At 42.8% G+C, this 18,541-nt stretch overlaps 1 protein-coding gene across 1 annotated transcript in view; it reads left to right on the top strand.

The window, feature by feature from the left end:
* The window catches only part of LDLRAD3 (low density lipoprotein receptor class A domain containing 3), a 321,164-nt gene that overhangs the window by 173,462 nt on the left and 129,161 nt on the right, over positions 1-18,541 (top strand). The window contains exon 4 of the mRNA XM_011940727.1: positions 14,808-14,942. Within this exon, the coding sequence (XP_011796117.1) occupies positions 14,808-14,942 (135 nt within the window). The remainder of the gene's footprint in view (positions 1-14,807; positions 14,943-18,541) is intronic.

Here is an 18,541-nt window from a genome sequence, read left to right on the forward strand (position 1 = left end):
TCTAAGGACTTGCTTTATGAATCTGGGTGCTCCTGTATTGGGTGCATATATATTTAGGATAGTTAGCTCTTCTTGTTGAATTGATCCCTTTACCATTGTGTAATGTCTCTTTGTCTCTTTTGATGTTTGTTGGTTTAAAGTCTGTTTTATCAGAGACTAGGATTGCAACCCCTGCCTTTTTTTGTTTTCTGTTTGTTGGTAGATCTTACTCCATTCCTTTACTTTGAGCCTATATGTGTCTGCACATGAGATGGGTCTCCTGAATACAGCACATTCTCTCTCTTTTTTTTTTTTTTTTTTTTGAGACAAGGTCTTGCTCTGTCACCCAGGCTGGAGTGCAAGTGGTGTCATCACAGCTCACTCCAGCCTCAACCTCCTTGGCTCAAGTAATCCTCCTACCTCAGCCTTTTGAGTAGCTGGGATCACAGTTGCATGCCACCATGCCCACCTGATTAAAAAAAAATTTTTTTTTTTGTAGAGATGGCATTTCACCCTGTTGCCCAGGCTGGTCTCGAACTCCTGGGCTCAAACAATCCTCCTACCTTGGGTTCCCAAAGTGCTGGGATTATAGGCATGAGCCACCATGCCTGGTCTCGTCTTTAATTTTCTAAATGAGTAAATTGTACCCATTCCAAACTACGCCAATGAGGATTAAGTCAGCATCTTCCTCTGACATAGCTACCAAGCTACCATTTAAAAATAGTGGTTCTGAAGCCGGGCGAGGTGGTACACATCTCACACACGAGAGTGTGAGATGGGAGGATTGCTTAAGCCCAGGAGTTCAAGGTTAGCCTGGGTAACATAGCAAGACCCCATCTCGATAAAAATAAATAAGTAAATACAATTTTTTTTAGTTAGCAAAATAGTGATTCTAGCTCACTGTTTTGGAAAGTGGTAAATAAAAGTATGAGTCAAACTTTATCCCCTTGCTCCTATGTGAATTATATTTCAGAGTAATCAGATATCTGACTTTAAAAGGTTATTTTTTATTGAAGAATACCAGTGAATAGAAGAATAAACCAATTAGAGTATCTTCATTTTGTAACTCCTAATGAAGAATGGATTTAGGTAATGATCATCAATGACTGCTTAAAACCATTAGGTAAAAAATTGATGGGGCCTTCATAATGGAGAGATCAGGCTGAAAACTCCTGAACCTACCAGTCAGTCTTTTCACAGACAGCTCTGAATTAGTGTGGATTCACTTCAAGTAGAATGTATTAAAGAAACCTTGCCACTCTCTAGGTCACTTTAGAGTATAGTTGTCTTATATAGTATATCTGTGTACATTAGCCGCCCCACAAGGCAGCGTTTTAATTTTTGCTTTAAGTATTCAAAAGTATTTTGAAGAGTTCCAAACGTATTGTATTTACCCAGATATTCATCATTTGATCAGTCTTCCTTCATTCCTGATATTGCCAAGTCTTCTTCTAGTATCATTTCCCTCCTCTGTGAAGAACTTCCTTTAGCAATTCTTCTAAAGCTGGCAACAAATTATATTAGCTTGCCTTCGTCAGAGAATGTCTTTATTTCACCTTCATTCCTAAAGGGTATTTTTACTGCATATAGAATTCTGAGCTGACAGTTTTTTTCTGTAAGCACTTTAACTATGCCACTTCCATCTGGCTTTTACGATTTCTGAAGAGAAATTTACAGTCATTCAAGTTGTTTCCCCATAGATTATACATCATTTTTCTTCAGCTGCTTTGAAGTTTTTTTTTGTTTTTAGTTTTCAGCAGTTAGATCATAGCGTGTCTGGGTATAGATTTCTTTGAGTTTATCCTGTTAGGGTTCTCTGAGCTATTTGAATCTGTAGATTTTTGTCTTTTGCTATACATGTTCAGCTATTAGTTCTTCAAATATTTTTAAAGTACTGTACGTTTCCTCCTTTCTTTATGGGAGTCTAATGACAATAATGTTAAATCTGTTTTTATTGTCCCACAAGTCCCTGAGGCTCTGTGGGTTTTTATTTTTTTTATATTTTTGGGGTGGGCGAGGGTTTCACTCCATCACCCAGGCTAGAGTGCAGTGATGCAATCATGGCTCACTGCAGCCTCAACTTCCTGAGCTCCAGTGAACCTCCCTCCTCAGCCTCCTGAGGAGCTGGGACCGCAGGCATGCAGCACCATGCCTGGCAATTTTTTTTTTTTTTTTGTAATTTTTGTAGAGGTGGGTTTTAATATGTTGCCCAGGTTGGTTTTAAACTCCTGAGCTCAAGTGATGCGCCCGCCTCAGCCTCCCGAAGTGCTGGGATTACAGGCGTGAGCCACCACACCAGAACTCTGTTCATTTTTTATCACTCCTTTTTCTTTTCATTGTTCATATTGGACAGTTTCTATTAATCTGTCATCAAGTTCACTTATGCTTTCATCTGTCATCCCCAGTCTGCTTTCAAGCCTATATAGTGTTTTGTTTTGTTTTTTTTAGTTGTTTAAATTTCAGTTACCGTGTCTTTCTATTTTGAAATTTCTTTTTGGTTTTCTTTATATCTTCTCTTTCTTTGCTGAGACTTTCTATTTTTCCATTTGTTTTGAGAGTGTGTGTGATTGCTTATTGGAGTATTTATGTAATACCTGCTATAAAATCTTCATCGTATAACTTCAACATCTGTGTCCTCTTGGCATTTCTCTGTTGATTGTCTTAACCCAAATGAATTGAGATTTTCTTGGTTCTTAATATGACAAATAATTTTGGATTATATTCTGGATATTTTGATTATTATGTATGACACTGTGGGTCTTACTTGAAGCCTAGAGAGAGTGCTTATATATGTGTTTTAGTAGGTAAAAGACCTAGGCAGGTTAGGCCACAGGTTTCTACCAGCCCTTGGTGAGCTATGGTTACAGCCGTTTTCACGCGGTTTTTGCAATGCTATTTGGATGTGTCCTGCCTGTGCCCTTACCAGTAGTTTGTGAGTTCAGTCTTTGTTGTGCTGATTAGGACCAGGTCCATGTGCATGCTGCTTGGGGGGATCATCCCAGGAGTTCATTAACAGTTTTATGGGTTAGCTTTTCTGAGCTCCTCTCTCTTCTTAGTGTCTCTGATTCTTTCCAGTTTCCTGGGGCTCCAAAAGGGAGAAAATACGGTAAACTCAGCACCATTTTGGTGATAGTTTAAATTTTGGTCTTATTCTCCATTTGGCCTGCTCCAGATTACCCTTTGCAGCTACTGCATGCATTCTCTTCAGGTTTTTAAGTGATATTCAGTGGGAAAGCCGGAGTGAGGTGTGATGACTGCATCTGACCTGGAGCAGGAACTTCCATAAGCCAGTTTCAGCAGCACAAAAAGACAGTCGTCTGATGCAGTGCCAAGGAATACACATCACCATTATGAGATCGTGCTGCCAAAAATATCCCACCTGAATCTGATCGAGCCTCTAAATCAAACCATTAGTTTACTGGAAATTCAGGGACGGGGGAATATGTTAATGACCCCACGAAGGGGCATACTTTTAGATACAGAATGTGGGAAATTCTTCAAGACCCAGTTTCATTCATAAATAAACTAAGAAAAAACAGAGGAAAAGGAAACTTACAGATTGAAAGAGAGTAAAAGACAAATTAACCAAATGTGGTGTGTGGACCATATCTGAATGCTGATCATACAAATCAACTGTTAAAAAATGGAGATAGAGAAATTTAAATCGTGGTTTGATATTTGATATTAAGGCATTATTATTTATTTTTAAAGTGTAAGAATGGTATTTTGTCTATTTTTTAAAGTCCTTATCTTTTAGAAATATATACTGAAGTATAGAAAGAGATTATGTGCTATCTGGGATGCACTTCAAGCCAATTCCATCAGGGATTGAAACAAAATGGTCAGTGAGTTGATAATTGTTAAACTCATGGAATTCAATAAACCAGTCTCTATTTTTGTATATGTTTGAAATTTTCCGTAATGAAATGGTGAGAAGAAATAAATAAAAGTTAAAGAAGTGGTTCTGTTTAGTGATGTCTTGACTTTAACAAAAATAACTAGAGAGTTATATTTTTAAAGAACTTTGGTTTGCAGACATGTGTTTTCCAGGTGTAGCATTCATTTTGCACTCAGGAGTGAGGATAAGCAAAAACCCAGTATATATAATTCTTTTTTTTTTTTTCCGAAAAGGGTCTTGTTCTCGTTATCTAGGCTGGAGTGCAGTACGAACACAGCTCACTGCAGCCTTGACTTCCGAGGCTCAGGTGATTCTTCCACCTCAGCCCCCAAGGGTATCTGGGACTTCAGGCGCACACTACCATACCAGGCTAAATGTTTTTTGTATTTTTACTAGTGTCAGAGTTTTACCTTGTTACCCAGGCTGGTGTCGAATTCCTAGCCTCAAGAAATCCACCCTGCTTGGCCTCCCAAAGCACTGGGATTACAGGCATGAGCCACTGCACCCAGCCAAATTAAAAAAAAAAAAAAAATTGGTAGAGATGGGGTTTTGCCATGTTGCCCAGGCTGGTCTTGAACTCCTGAGCTCAAGCCAACTACTTGCCTTGGCCTCCCAAAGTGCTGGGATTACAGGTGTGAGCTACCATACCCAGCCCCTCAAAACCAGTATTTTCTTTTAGAGCTTCACAATGCTGAGATTTTTGCCCTTTGACTGTTTTTCCTTTCTGCTTTTTGCTGTTTGGCCTCTTTCTTCTGCTGTCCTCACACTCTGGGCTGGAGGTGAAACCCTGGGTTGGCTGGCAGCACGGCTCTCACCCCAGTCCTCATTCAGTAAGGATGAGGACTCCAGCCAAGAACTGAAATGGCAGGGTGTCTGGGGACCACGATAGAAAATTGAGTCAAGCTGATGATCTTCTGCTACAGCTTCTAGTGTAGTTGTGCCCAGAAAAACCACTGTGTCCTGGACTGTATCTCTCCACTGATGACAAATTTTTGCCTGAATTCTGAGCACCACTGAATCATTTAGTTAGTATGTCTGTGTTTTTGTGCACAGAGCTCCACACTGCTGGCATATTTCTGTAGCTCTATTCATGTCAATCCAGATGAGAGTCCCCGTTTCTTCTTCACCCCTCAGCCAATTCATCAGTTATAGCCTCAGAAAGCTGTGTCTTTTATTGGGTAGACTAGCCGAGCTAAAAGTGTCAACTGGAGAATTTTTCCTCCCAGTACTCCAAAGCTACATCATCAAGGTCTCCTTGAAGACTCTTATATGACTGGTTTCCTTTGGAAATCTTTCTGGTTTGCTAAGGCTGGGCTGGGTCATCCTCCGGTGTGTTCTCAGACCGTACGGGACCTTCTTCAAACAAATGTCACCTCATCAGAGAGGCCTTCCATAACCACCCTATGAAAAATGACCCCTCTCCTCCCTAGTCTCCCACTCTGTTTCTGTCCCCTGCTTCATCCTTCTCCACACTTACTGTCTTCCCTATTACACTGTGACAGCCATGAGATGGTATTATAGTGTGGCTCACCGCTATATTCCCAGTGCCACGTATATTGTCAGGCTCAGCCTTAGCAAGCGACAAACATTATACTGAGTAAATGGTACTTCTCATGCTTTCTCATAATGGCGTATTGACTTGCCTGTATAGTATACAGACTTTCAGGGCACATGAACTGCTTGGCTGACAGTTACTGAGCACTTACCTTGTATATGGCCTGTTTCTACATGCTTTACGTGGATGATCTCATTTTAGGTAGCTAGTATTATTACCTCCGTTTCATAGATAAGGGAACAGAGACATAGAAAGGATAAGTAACTTGCCCATACTCACACACTTAGTAAGTGGCATAGTTGAGATATCAACCTAGGCAGTATAAATACAGAGCCTGAACTTTTAGCTGTTAGATGAATGTTATATGAACTGTCATATGAATGTTATATGAATGTTCCCAATACATTTTTTTTTTTTTAATGGAGTCTTGCTCTGTCGCCAGGTTGGAGTGCAGTGGCACGATCTCGGCTCACTGCAACCTCTACCTCCTGGGTTCAAGCAATTTTCTTGTCTCAGACTCCTGAGTAGCTGGGATCATAGGTGCGTGCCACCACGCCCAGCTAATTTTTGTCCAATACATATTTTTTAGAGACAGGGTTTTGCTCTGTTGCCCAGGCTAGAATGCAATGGTACAGTCATAGCTCACTGTACCTTAAACACCTGGGTTCAATTGATACTCCCATCTCAGCCTCTTAAGTAGATAGAAATACAGGTGCATGCTACCTTGCCTGGCTAATCTTTAAACTTTTTTTTTTTTCTTTTTTTTTTTTTAAGAGAAGGGATCTTGCTATGCTGCCTTGAATGGTCTCGAACTCCTAGCCCCAAGCTGTCCTCTCACTCCAGCAACCTGAAGTGCTGGGACTACAGGCTTGAGCCATCATGCCTGGCTAATAATTATTATAAAAACATTTATTGAGCACCTACTGTGGCCCACATGCTATTTTCCATGCTTTACTAGTTTAATTTTTATAAAAGTTTATAACAGGACATTGTTTTTATCCTCACTTTACAGATGAGGACATTGAGGCTTGGAGAAGTTGAATAATTTTTCCAACATCATAGAGCTGGTGAAGTGGTAGGCTGAAATTTGAGCCCAGGTGGACTTCACACCTTCACTTCTAACCACTACAGCAAAATGTGTGCTTGGAATTGTCAGCTGGGGCAGATCATAAAAAGTTGAGATTATAAAAGGTTATATATTATACTCAGAAGCAGTTGATACTGAGCTGATGCAGGATGAGGAGAGGAAGAAGGTCACATGACTGGAGACTGGGGAACTGGGACATGGTGGCACTCTCTTGGCAGTAAGACCACAGGAAGAGGGAGAGGTTAGGAGCAGAGGGGAGAATGTCAGTTTCAGATACGCAGAGTTTGAGGTGAGAGGGTATTCAGGCAGAGGAACCCATGAGGCAGCAGGAGAAAGATGTTTGTTTCTGGGGGAAGGTTTAGGGAGCTATCCACAGAAAGGTGGTAATTGAAGTGGTGATACTGGACTTGTTCCCTGGAAAAGGCAGGGTTGTGTGTTGGACAGGAGATAACCATGTCCAGGAAGCCTTTACTGATGAGGAAGAAACAGACTGCCATTAGCAGTGACTCTGAGTTCTGCCAGTGGCCCCTTGCACTGACTCTAGAGGGGTTTTGAAAATTAAAATCCTCTGAGTCCTTAGAGCCTGAGAAAAAGGGAAGCAAGACTGAAATATTTTTGCCTCTTGCCTGCTTGCCCAGAGTGGCGGCCCTTTCCTCTCCTGCAGACACAGAAGAAGTTCCATGTGCAAAATGCGGCTGCACATAGGCTATGTTCTGTCTTGGAGGGGGAAAGGCTGCTGAGGCTGGGGGACCTGGTAGCCTTGGGGCCGGGAGAGGCCCACAGGACCTGTTGAGCAGACTTTGGAAGGAGGAACTCACAGGTGTCCATAGGCAAGCTGAGGTCAAGGCAGCAAGCATTTTCCAAGTCACAAAGGGTGCAGGACTTGTTGCCGGGATGATTTGCAGGGAGACTGCTTCGGTGGGCTCTGGTTTCCTGGAGCCAGGCGCCCTCTATCCTGGAGAAGAGAAAGTCTCGGTGCAGCTCCCTCTCCCTCAATTGCCTGGTTTCCAGGGAAATTGGGGCTGGTAATACAAGGACCGTGTGGAGGCTGTGAGGTTGGGAAGTGAGTGGTGACCACCGCAGGCTGGAGGAGCCGATGGGAATTGTGGGGGCTAATGACAAGGAGTTTCTCATTTATGTGTTTTGTCAAGACCCTTTGAGGTAGGAGAGGAGCCGACTTCGCAGACTTTAAATGAGTTAAAGAGTATATTTCCTAAGTCCCACTGTAGACAGATTGCTTCATTTCCTGTCTTGAAGCTAGTCAGTTGCTTTTGGGAGACCACAGTGGTCCCTCGGTCCTATCTTTTAGATGTGGTTGAAGTAAACCCTGCCAGTTTAATTAACCACTAAGCGGTTCCCTTCACTCCTGCCTCGCTCCCCTCCCTCTGCCAGAGAGAGAGAAGTTCTTTTTCCTGAGTATTGTGGCTTGGGAAATAGAGCTTTAGAACCCTGTGGTTTTTTTGGGTAATAATAACCAAGGAGCTTTTGAGCCTATGATTCAGTTTTTGAAGTTGACTCTGCAGACAATTTTCTCTACCCCTAGTGAAATAAATATTGTAAAATACAATGTTCCTCTCCCCAGTTAACTGAGTAACATAATACATTTCTCAGTGACTGGTAAGCCGCAACAAGGACAAAGAAAACAAACATTGGGAGCACATTAAATATGGCTAAAAGATACTGAAACATAACATCCCAGAGGATGAAATGTTTCCTGGTCCATTTATGATCTGTTCATTGAGCATTTACTATTTCCAGGGTCCCGGACCAGGCCCCATGGGACCACAGAAACCCCTAAGACTTGTCCACCATAGTCCCAAATACAGTCATTCTGAAATCTGGCTGAGCCAAGTAAATAGCTGCAGAGGCTTTGGAAGAAATGTAGTGAAATCTGAGCTGTCTGGGGTCTTTGGAGAGATCTGCCACTCCGGTTAAGTCAGTCTGCTTAATAACTGAATATTTATGCCTTTCAACACCATCAACAGGAATCTCTCTGAGATGTATCCAATCTTGGCTTTGTCAAAATGTACCTTTTTTGGCAGTAGCACAGGGTCATTCTTAGGAACATTAATTTTTAGACCAGGCTATAATACAGGGCTGCCTTTGGCTCCTTTTTAAAACTTTCTAATCTCTTTTTGAACTATCCTAGGCTGTTGTGCTTTTGGAATTCTTTTTAAAATACCTTTATTTTTATTTTTTAAATGTATGCATATATATGGAGTACAGGAGAAATTTTGCTACATACACATAACGCATGATGTGATCAAGTCAGAGTATTTAGGTGTCCATTACTCAAGTGCAGTACACTTTTGTTAAGTATATTCACCCGACTCTGGTTTCCTTGTATCTCACTGTATGTTTGTATCCTTTAACCCACTTCTCTTCATCTCTTTATCTTCCTCCCTTCCCCCTACTCACCCTTCCCAGTCTCTGTTATCTGTTTTTCCACTCTACTGCCATGTGATTAAATTTTTAGCTTTTGGAATTCTTGAGGTTGTTTTTTAGAGCTTTTCTGTCCCCTTCTCTGGTTGTCAGTTTTTATTTCTTGCTGCCAGTTTGTCTACAAGGCAGCAAGTGACATCCCCTCTCCCTTTTTATTTGCTTTGTCTTTGGGAGCTGGTATGCAGAACTTGTTGGAATTTACATAAATGGAGAAGGCATAGTAGACCCTGAGAGAGGTAATGGCCTGAGGCCTTTTCCTTGAACATTGCGATGTATATTTTGATGGTTGGGAGGTGTTTTTCTCTAGCTTGCTGCTGGGTTTGTGCTGTGTTCCTCTACCATCCTCTACTTCTGCTTTTCTGCCCTGCAAAGGATGGGGGAGATTACACTGTGTTTTATGAGGAGTCATTGACAAGGAGGAATGCTAGGTGTGGTTGTATACAAGGATATAGCTATGTCTCTTGAGCAACTATGCCCCTGAGTGTGAAAGATACTAAATATTAAGAGGTGTTTGTGGACCAGGGAGAACTTTATGATGGGAGAGTAAAAGGGAAGGAAAGTGAATGCTCACTGAAACATTTCTGCTAGACTAGACGTTCAAAAATGTTTAGTGAGGTTTCTCAAACATACTGAAAAGGAAAAGTAAAGTAAAATGAACACCCGCATCCCCAACATCCAGTTTCAAAAATGTATCACCATGTTGCTGTATTTGCTTCAGAGTTTTAAAATAATAAAATATTACCAAATATAATTAGAAATCTCCAGCCATATCCCTTTGGGATCTTCTCTTCTCTGCAGAGGCATCCATTGCCCTGGACTTGGGGTTGTTCATTCCCATTCAAGTTTTTTTTTCTTTCCGTATGTGTATTTTTTAATCCTGCTATGATAAGTAGCATTCTCTTGCGTGGGTGACTTCGTATGAATGGTATATAGTACAGGACATAACCTACTACTGACACAGGATTTTTGTGGGCCACTTTGCCAGTTGGGTACCTCCACAGGCAGTGACGCTCCCCACCCCGCCTGGGCCTTACTCCACCCCAGGTTTGCTGCTGGAGGCACCCTGCCCATTCAGCCCGCCCGTGTTATAGGTTGTACCCATGTTCAGTAGTTCCTGAGCTCTTGTCCCACGTCCAAGAAGAATGAGGATATGCTGAGAATTCAAAGGGTGAGTGGGGATGGAGAAAAATTTTATTGAGTGATAGAACAGCTCTTAGTTGAGAGGGAAGGCAGGGGTGGTTTTCTCTCCCAGTGTGTCTGGGTCCAGGGCTTTTTATGGACTCAGAATGGGGAGTCCATGCTGATTGGTTTGTGACTATGCAAAAAAGGTTAAAGTGAAGACACCACTCAAAGGTGGGCATGACAGTGTAGAAAACCAATTAGGAAAGGGTAGGTATATGTAAAATAAGTGATGGTGGGGATCCATCAGAGGAAAGTGCACCAAACAGGAAGGCAGTTTCTCAATCTGGTCCATGGATTTGACTTGTAGCTTGGCTTTCAGGCTTTAAACTGTCTTTGGCTTGGAGGTGGGGTTTCACTGGGGACCCACCCCTGTCTGCCCAGGCATTTGTCTGCTTCCTGGTACCATCACTGCTTGCTTTTCTCCCTCACCATTGTATTTGTAGGATTTAGCCATCTTGACACCAGTTCATTCATTTTTCACTACAATACAGCATCAGTTGACGCACTATGGCCCTATTTTGCCTAATACCAGCTTTTGTACATAAAGTTGTATTGGAATATAGTATGCCCTTCATTTACAAATTGCCTATGGCTGCTTTGCAGCACAATGGCCAAGTTGAGTCATTACAACAGAGACAAAAGACCAAACAGCTACCAAAACCTACAATATTTACTATCTGGCCCTTGATAGGAGCAGTTAGCCAGTCCTAGCGTTGTAACAGTATAACACATTGTATCTGTTCTCTTGTAAGTAAACATTTGAGCCACTTCCTTTTCTTTCCTCCTTCCTTCCTTCCTTTCATTCTTTCGTTCTTTCTTTCGTTCGTTCGTTCGTTCTTTCTTGACAGGGTCTCACTCTGTCACCCAGACTGGAGTGCAGTGGCTCAGACTCAGCTCACTTCAACCTCTGCCTCTCAGGCTCAAGCAATACTCCTGTCTCAGCCTCCCAAGTAGCTGGGATTACAGGTGTGCGCCACTACCACCTAGCTAATTTTTGTATTTTTAGTAGAGACAGGGTTTCACCATGTTGGCCAGGCTGGTCTTGAACTCCTGACCTCAAATGATCCACCCACCTCAATCTCTCAAAGTGCTGGGATTACAGGCGTGAGCCACTGTGTCTGGCCCATTTGAGTCCTTTCTGATTTTTTAATTTTACAAATAATGATTTCAGTAAACATTTTTGTTTCTTCAAGAGTCCTGCAGTGGTTCACACCTTAATCGTAACACTTTGGGAGACTGAGGTGGGAGGATTGCTTGAGGCCAGGAGATTTGAGACCAACCTGAGCTACACAGCAAGAACCCTGTCTCTACAAAACATTAAATAATTAGCCAGGCATGGTGGTATATGCCTGTAGTCCTGGCTACTCAGGAGGCTGAGGTGGGAGGATCGCTTGAGCTCAGGAGTTTAAGGCTACAGTGAGGTGTGATTACACCACTGCACTGCAGTCGATGACTGAGACCCTGTTTCTTAAAAGGGAAGAAAACAGAGTCTCTCTAGAGAAGAGTATATAGCTGGAAGTGAAATTACTGGGCCATGCTATGTGCACCATAGGGTTTACTGTTACTGAATGGACCTCCCAGGTGGACGTACCAATTTACACCCCCGCTTATAGTTTATGAGACTTGCTCTCCCTCCACGTTCTTGCCAATGACCTGGTACTTTAAGACCTTGAGTGTGGGAAGTCTCAGGCATAGTGGCACGTCATCACCAGTGACAGTATACATTACTTCACATTTTTACTGACCATTTGCTATTCCTCCTATGTCGGTTGCCTGATTTACATCCTTGGCCCTTTTTTTCTATTGAGTTGTCTTTTCCTTTTTGATTTTTGAGAGTTCTTTACATATTCTGGCTACTAATATTTTGGGTTATATTCATTAAAACCAATCTGTGACTTGGTTTTTAAACATACGTACACATACTTATAATAGACATGTAATATGTATGTAGACATATACATGTATGTGACTTTTTTCCTTGGAAACTTTGAGAGTTTGAAAGGGTCTGAGACTGAAGGAAAAGTAAGTAGATGACATTGGTTTCAGCAAGGATGACTCTGCACAGCTTTCTCCGTCAGGAGGTTTACATAAACTTGTGAACACCGCATCTTGGAGCACTTAGAATGCCTTTCCCAGGCTGTCTGAGTGAGCTGATAGTTACTGATGTTTTGGTTGCATAGATGTGACCCACAAGGTCCTAGAGAAGCTGAAGGTCACCATGGTGGGATGTTGATGGACACAAGGGTTTGGAGAGCTGCCTTGGAACAAAAACCAAACGTGATTTGTGGTTTCGGATTTTTCCATCTTGGTTTTGGCTGAAGTCAGACTTTGGTTTTGGCTTGATCCAGTTGAGCCATTCTCTGTCCCACAGCGATGTCAATAATTAAAACTTCAATTTTCAGGCCAGACCACTTTTGTTTGACTTTGCGTCATTGGTCCATCATCCTCAACACTGAAAGCACTGGCTTCCTCCATTTCCCCCACCTCTTCTGACCTTTCGGATCAAACTTTTGGAATTGAATAGTTAAAATAAGAAAGTCTTCAGTTCCTCAGATTTAGATAGTGCTGTGAAGTTAACCAAGTCCGTGCAGCTGTCATCTCTGTGTGTTCACAATAGCTCAGTGAAGTGTAGGGAGAAGACAGATTACAACTGCCATCTTGCTGTTGAGGACCGCAGAGAGACGCTGGAGCTGGTGTGGCTCTGATCCTGTAGCAACGTAGCAATGTTCTGTGCTGGGCCTGGCATCCATTCTGGTGCTATACCCACCACATGCAATGCGGGTGCTGACTCAGTTCATTCCCCGAGGTCCGGGATGACCCCTCTTCATCATTACAGATGTTGCTCCTCATGGAAGGACCACACTGTGCAGGACCGAGATTTACATAATGAGGGGAACGAGTATAACATTCCCTGAGCCTGTGCCACATGTCAGACTGGGCACTGTACATTTTCCCACGGATATCATTTGATGCTCAGATTAATGCTGTAAGTAGCAGGATCAGCTTCTTGGTCTGTGGCTGGCATAGCCATACAGAGCCAGTGCTTAGCTGAGAAGGGGACCATGCTTGGTTTTATGTTCTGTTCTTGCCATCTTGAGTTTTTAAAATAATTTTTGACAGCAGATCCCACATTTTCAGTAGGCACTGGACCTCACAAATCATGTAGAGGGTCCTGTTCACAGATAAAGCAGCTGAGACTCAGAGAAGTGAAGTCATTTGCTCAAGATTATAAGTGGCAGAGCTGGGATTGGAGTCATTTCTACTTGGCTGATTCAGTTATTGAAAACAGAGCCCTGGAATGAACCTTGTTTGAATCATACTGCAAGTAAATTGTACTATAGAACTACTGGTTTTCTGTGGAGATTTGCTGTTGTGTTGTTAAATAGTTTTGTGCTGACCTTGTACTGGCCAGTTGTCACACTTCTTAAGGGGAGGGCGCAGATCTGTCATTTCTTTTGAAGTCTCAGAAAGTGCCCAGAATAGGAGCCTCATGGAGGAGCTGCTCAGAAAGTGGTCACTGACCAACTAGGTTCATGGGCATTTTTGATTGCAAAGAAGAAATTGAGGCTACTCAGTTTACCTTAGTGAGTCACAAAGAATAAGTGAGGAATTAAAAGGCTGCTGTGTTGTTAGAGAACTGGAAGCACCCTACACAGCTGTGGGATCAGACCATGTCATTGCTTCCGCAGTGGCAGAGGTGTGTCGGTCCCTGCTCCAGCTACTCCTTCTGTCCTGGCTTTGCTCCGTGTGTCTCTTACGCTACCAGCCATTCACTCTTGCCTCCTCCAGGATATGTGCATAAGGTTCAGGTTTTGCCCAGACCCCTCAGTGTCTGCTGGCCAGCCTTCAAGTTGACCATTTCAGGTGAGGCATTGAGAGCGTGGGAGTGGAGAGTGGCAAAATAGATAACAGAGACCAGAGACTTGGAAGGATGAGTAGGGGGAAGGGAGGACGACAAAGAGATGAAGAGAAGTGGATTAAAGGATACAAACATACAGTGAGATAAAAAGAAACCAGAGTAGGGTGAATATACTTAACAAAAAAGTACTGCATTTGGGTAATGGACACCTGAATACCCTGACTTGATCACATCATGCCTTATGTATATGTAACAAAATTGATCACATCATGCCTTATGTATATGTAACAAAATTTGCATAAATAAAAAAACAAAAATAGAAAAAAAATGTAAAAGAATTCCAAAAGCACAACAGCTTAGGATAGTTTAAAAAGAGACTAGAAAGTTCTAAAAAGGAGCCAAAGGCAACCCTGTATTATAGCCTGGTCTAAAAAGTAATGTTCCTAAGAATGACCCTGTGCTGTCACCAAAAAAGGTAAATGTTGACTAACGCAAGATTCAGTACATCTCAGAGAGATTCCTGTTGCTGGTGTTGAAAGGCATAAATATTCAGTTATTAAGCAGACTGACTTAACTGGAGTGGCAGAGCTCTCCAAAGACCCCCAAGAAGTTTTAGAATGAAGCAGAGTAAGTCTTGTGTTCAAGTTTGGCTGGCCAGTCTTCCAGGATGGGCTTTGAGTGTGCCAGCTTAGAAGATAAGCTTACTGCTTCCTGAGCGGGACACACCCCAGGCTGGAAGAAGTTCCACGGTCCCCAAGGGGACTTGCTGGCCTCCCTGGTAATGTGCTATGTTTTCCCTCCGCAGCAGCAAACCCTCTGCTTTGCTCCACCGCCCGCTACCACTGCAAAAACGGCCTCTGTATTGACAAGAGCTTCATCTGCGATGGCCAGAATAACTGTCAAGACAACAGTGATGAGGAAAGCTGTGAAAGTTCTCAAGGTAGGAACCTCTCAAGCTCTAAAAAGATAATTGCGACACCAAACTGCAGTGACGGAACGCACTAACACACTGAAAGGCAGAAAGCCACATCCGTCCCCACTTCCAAACACAATAGCTATGTTTTTGCACTGGGCCTTGCGGTCCTTGTACAGGTAGGTACCCGTGTTTGCATGGCTTTAACTACAACACACCTACCATTTTGTATTTTGTATTGTTCCTGAATTAAATATCATCTATACATTTCTCTTCGAAACTGTAATATACCCCAACTGTATGACATACCGTCACGTTGCCCTGCTGTGGTTTTCTGAGGCGCTGCCTTGTTGGGGCAGTCCAGGTTGTTTCTTTCCCTTGAATGACTTCTTTGGGATAAACTCCGCAGATTGGGATGTCTGCACAGGTGTGCGTTACACCTCAGCATGCAGCTGTTTGTTTGTTTTTTAGTTTACATTGCTGACATCATTGTCTGTGCCTGTCGGTTTTACAGTTTTACTGTACTATCACAGACATTCACAGGCATCACAACTGCTGCCCTATTTTTTTTTCCATTTTTGCTAATTTGCTAGTCATAGAATGACAGCCTCCCAAAATGCTTTCATTTGCATTTCTCTGATTGTGAGCAGAGTTCACGTTTTCCCCCCTCATGTTTGTTTACTGCTTCGTTTCCTTTTTCGTGAATTGCCTCCTTGTGTCTGGGCTCTTGATTTGGGGCTGTTTCGTGGAAGCTGAAGGATGCAGCTGGAGGACGAGCTTTGTTAGGGAGTCTGAGGATGACACAATGGGGTAAGGTCATGTCCTCCCTTGTTAAAACTGAGCGGGTACACTTCTTTACTCGTGGACTCCTTTTTTAGTATTTCTTCAGTGATTAGAAATACTAAGATTTAAAATGCACATCTGTTTTAAGGCATCCGAAAGAATATATATTTCTAATGTTATAAACTGATATCATCTGTATGTAATCTTTCCTTTTTTCACTTAGTATTATGTTGCTGTGATTCACCTGTATTCTTGTTTGTTGTTGGAGATTGTTTGTCTTGACTGATGTTAAGTGTTCCACTGTATGATTGTACCGTAGTTTATAGATCTAATAAAAGTGTAAAAAGAAAAGTAAGAGAAAGATGGTTAACTGCTTAGCTGGTGAACTCATATATTGGGAGGTAGGATAGATGATGTATAGGTTCCATGTAGTTAGGTGTAGGTTATTTTCAAGGTCCTAGCTTTTATTTTGATTGGTGTTATTAAAAATGAATGAACGAACAGATGGTCATACATAACCACTGGTGAGAGTGGGCCGCAAACCAAAGATTATGGTCAATCCAAATCTATATGCCTGAGGTCCACAGGAAAGAAAAGACAAAATGTGTATTGGCAAAGACTTTGCCAAGATTTGTGCAGAGAACAGCTGCGGGAGCCGAGTCTTCGAAAGAATTAGCTTCTGATTGTCTCTGCCTGGAAAATACCCTTCTTGGGTCTGCCCTTCACAGGGGTTCTCAAAGTATAATCCTCAGTCCGGGAGCATCAGCATCACATAAGAACTCAGGAAATGCAGTTGTTCTGTTCCCATTCCAGATCTGCTAAATCAACTGGCGAGGGTGGGCCCAGCCATCTGTGTTTTACTTAACAAACCCTCAAGGTGATTCTAATGCACACTGAAGGCTGAGGTCCACCATTCTCCACTCACCTTAGAGAGGTTTATAATCCTGCCATTTGCCTAGAAATTTCCAAACTTCTGACTGAACGCAACATATTGGTGGCCTGTATACCAGATCAAATTTTTATAAAACAAAACATGCCAATGTCTTGCCAGTGATGGACACCAAATAGAGAACAAGAATACAAAATCAAGTAAGTATTAGCATAGATAGGAAGGATTGGGGAACATTTTCTGTGGAGATTATTTCTTACACAGTTTCTTTTTTTGGTTGAGGGCAGGATGGAGGCTTGCTCTGTCGCCCAGGCTGGAGTGCAGTGGCATGATCTCGGCTCACTGCAACCTCTGCCTCCTGGGTTCAAGCGATTCTCCTGCCTCAGCCTCCTGAGTAGCTGGGACTACAGGCGTGCACCACCACGCCCAGCTAATTTTTGTATTTTTAAGAGATGGCGTTTCACCATGTTAGCCAGGATGGTCTTGATCTCTTGACCTTGTCATCTGCCCACCTCGGCCTCCCAAAATGCTGGGATTACAGGAGTGAGCCACTACGCCCAGCCTATACAGTTTCTTAAGTGTATATGTATCCTGGACTCACTTATGGCGCCCTAAGATGTTCAGTGAAAAGGCTCCCAAGTCTAAGATGTGGAGGTTAGGCCTGTCAGTGGTTTGGGCGACACCCTCTTCTGTGCCCTTCCCAGTGTTTTACTGAAGTGGATTTTTGCTTGCCCTTAAGAAGAATGGTGGGTCTCTCTATAGGCTCTTTAAAGCTCCTATTTTTTAAAGTTCTGCTTTTCTCTCCATATTCCACATCTCATAAATATGAGGTTTACGGAGAAAGTTAGTGGTGGACACATACACCTGAAGCCCAGCTCTTGACAGATACCTTCCTTAGAATCGCAGCTTTGTGCCTTTCTTAGCCAGAGGGCATCCCCTTAGAAAATAAGTTACATGTGCACATGCTCCCAGAAAATAAGGCCCATTAGGTGATTGGTGACACCTGTCAGTTTCATGGTATAACAACCACCCCACAAGGTGGCCACTTGTGGAAGGCATTGCTGTGAGCTACCCAAGAAGAGTAACAAGAAAAGGACATGTGCTCATGTTGCCTCTCAAATCCCGCCGAACCTGTGTCATGGCATTGTGCTCAGTACATAGTGGATTTGCTAAGTGCTGAAGACTAGAAAAGACTTCTTAGTAGGGTGTTGTTATTAATGCTGTGTTTTAATTTGCACCCTATGTGATATTGCACCGTGTAGGTTTTTAAGTTACATGAGTTCAGATATCCACGGTCTATTAAAATAATAACAACAAGTATTATTATTGTTGTTTAAATGGAGTAGAAAGTTCCATCATTTCCTCAGTGGGAATCTGCCCTGCAGTGAGTGTGAGATGGGAGACAGATCTGGAGTTCCCTTAGCTGTCTGCAGTTCTGGAGCCTCGTCCCTCATAGGGTGTACGTATCTCCCTGCCCTGACTGAGACTCTGGTTTTGAGAGTGTGTTTTCTTGTATCATGTAACCTCTGTGTCCAAACCGACTAACTCCTTTTGGTGCTTGACCAAAGGAACCTCAGTGCATCAGTGCTGTGGGAAAACTGACCCACACTGAGCTCCATGCAGTATTTTCCTGAAGAATCTCAGAGATATTTTGACCAGACAAAATATTGCCCTGTGCCACATAGGATTTGACCCACTGTCGTCTTATTTTTTTTTATTTTTTATTTTTTTGAGACAAAGTCTCGCTCTGTCGCCCAGGCTGGAATGCAGTGGCGCGATCTCGGCTCACTGCAAGCTCCGCCTCCTGGGAGCTTTCATGCCATTCTCCTGCCTCAGCCTCCTGACTAGCTGGGACTACAGGTGCCCACCACCACACCCGGCTAATTTTTTGTATTTTTAGTAGAGACAGGGTTTCACCATGTTAGCCAGGATGGTCTCGATCTCCTGACCTCGT

Source organism: Colobus angolensis, unplaced genomic scaffold, assembly GCF_000951035.1.
Source record: "Colobus angolensis palliatus isolate OR3802 unplaced genomic scaffold, Cang.pa_1.0 Scaffold192, whole genome shotgun sequence".
Lineage (NCBI taxonomy): Eukaryota > Metazoa > Chordata > Mammalia > Primates > Cercopithecidae > Colobus > Colobus angolensis.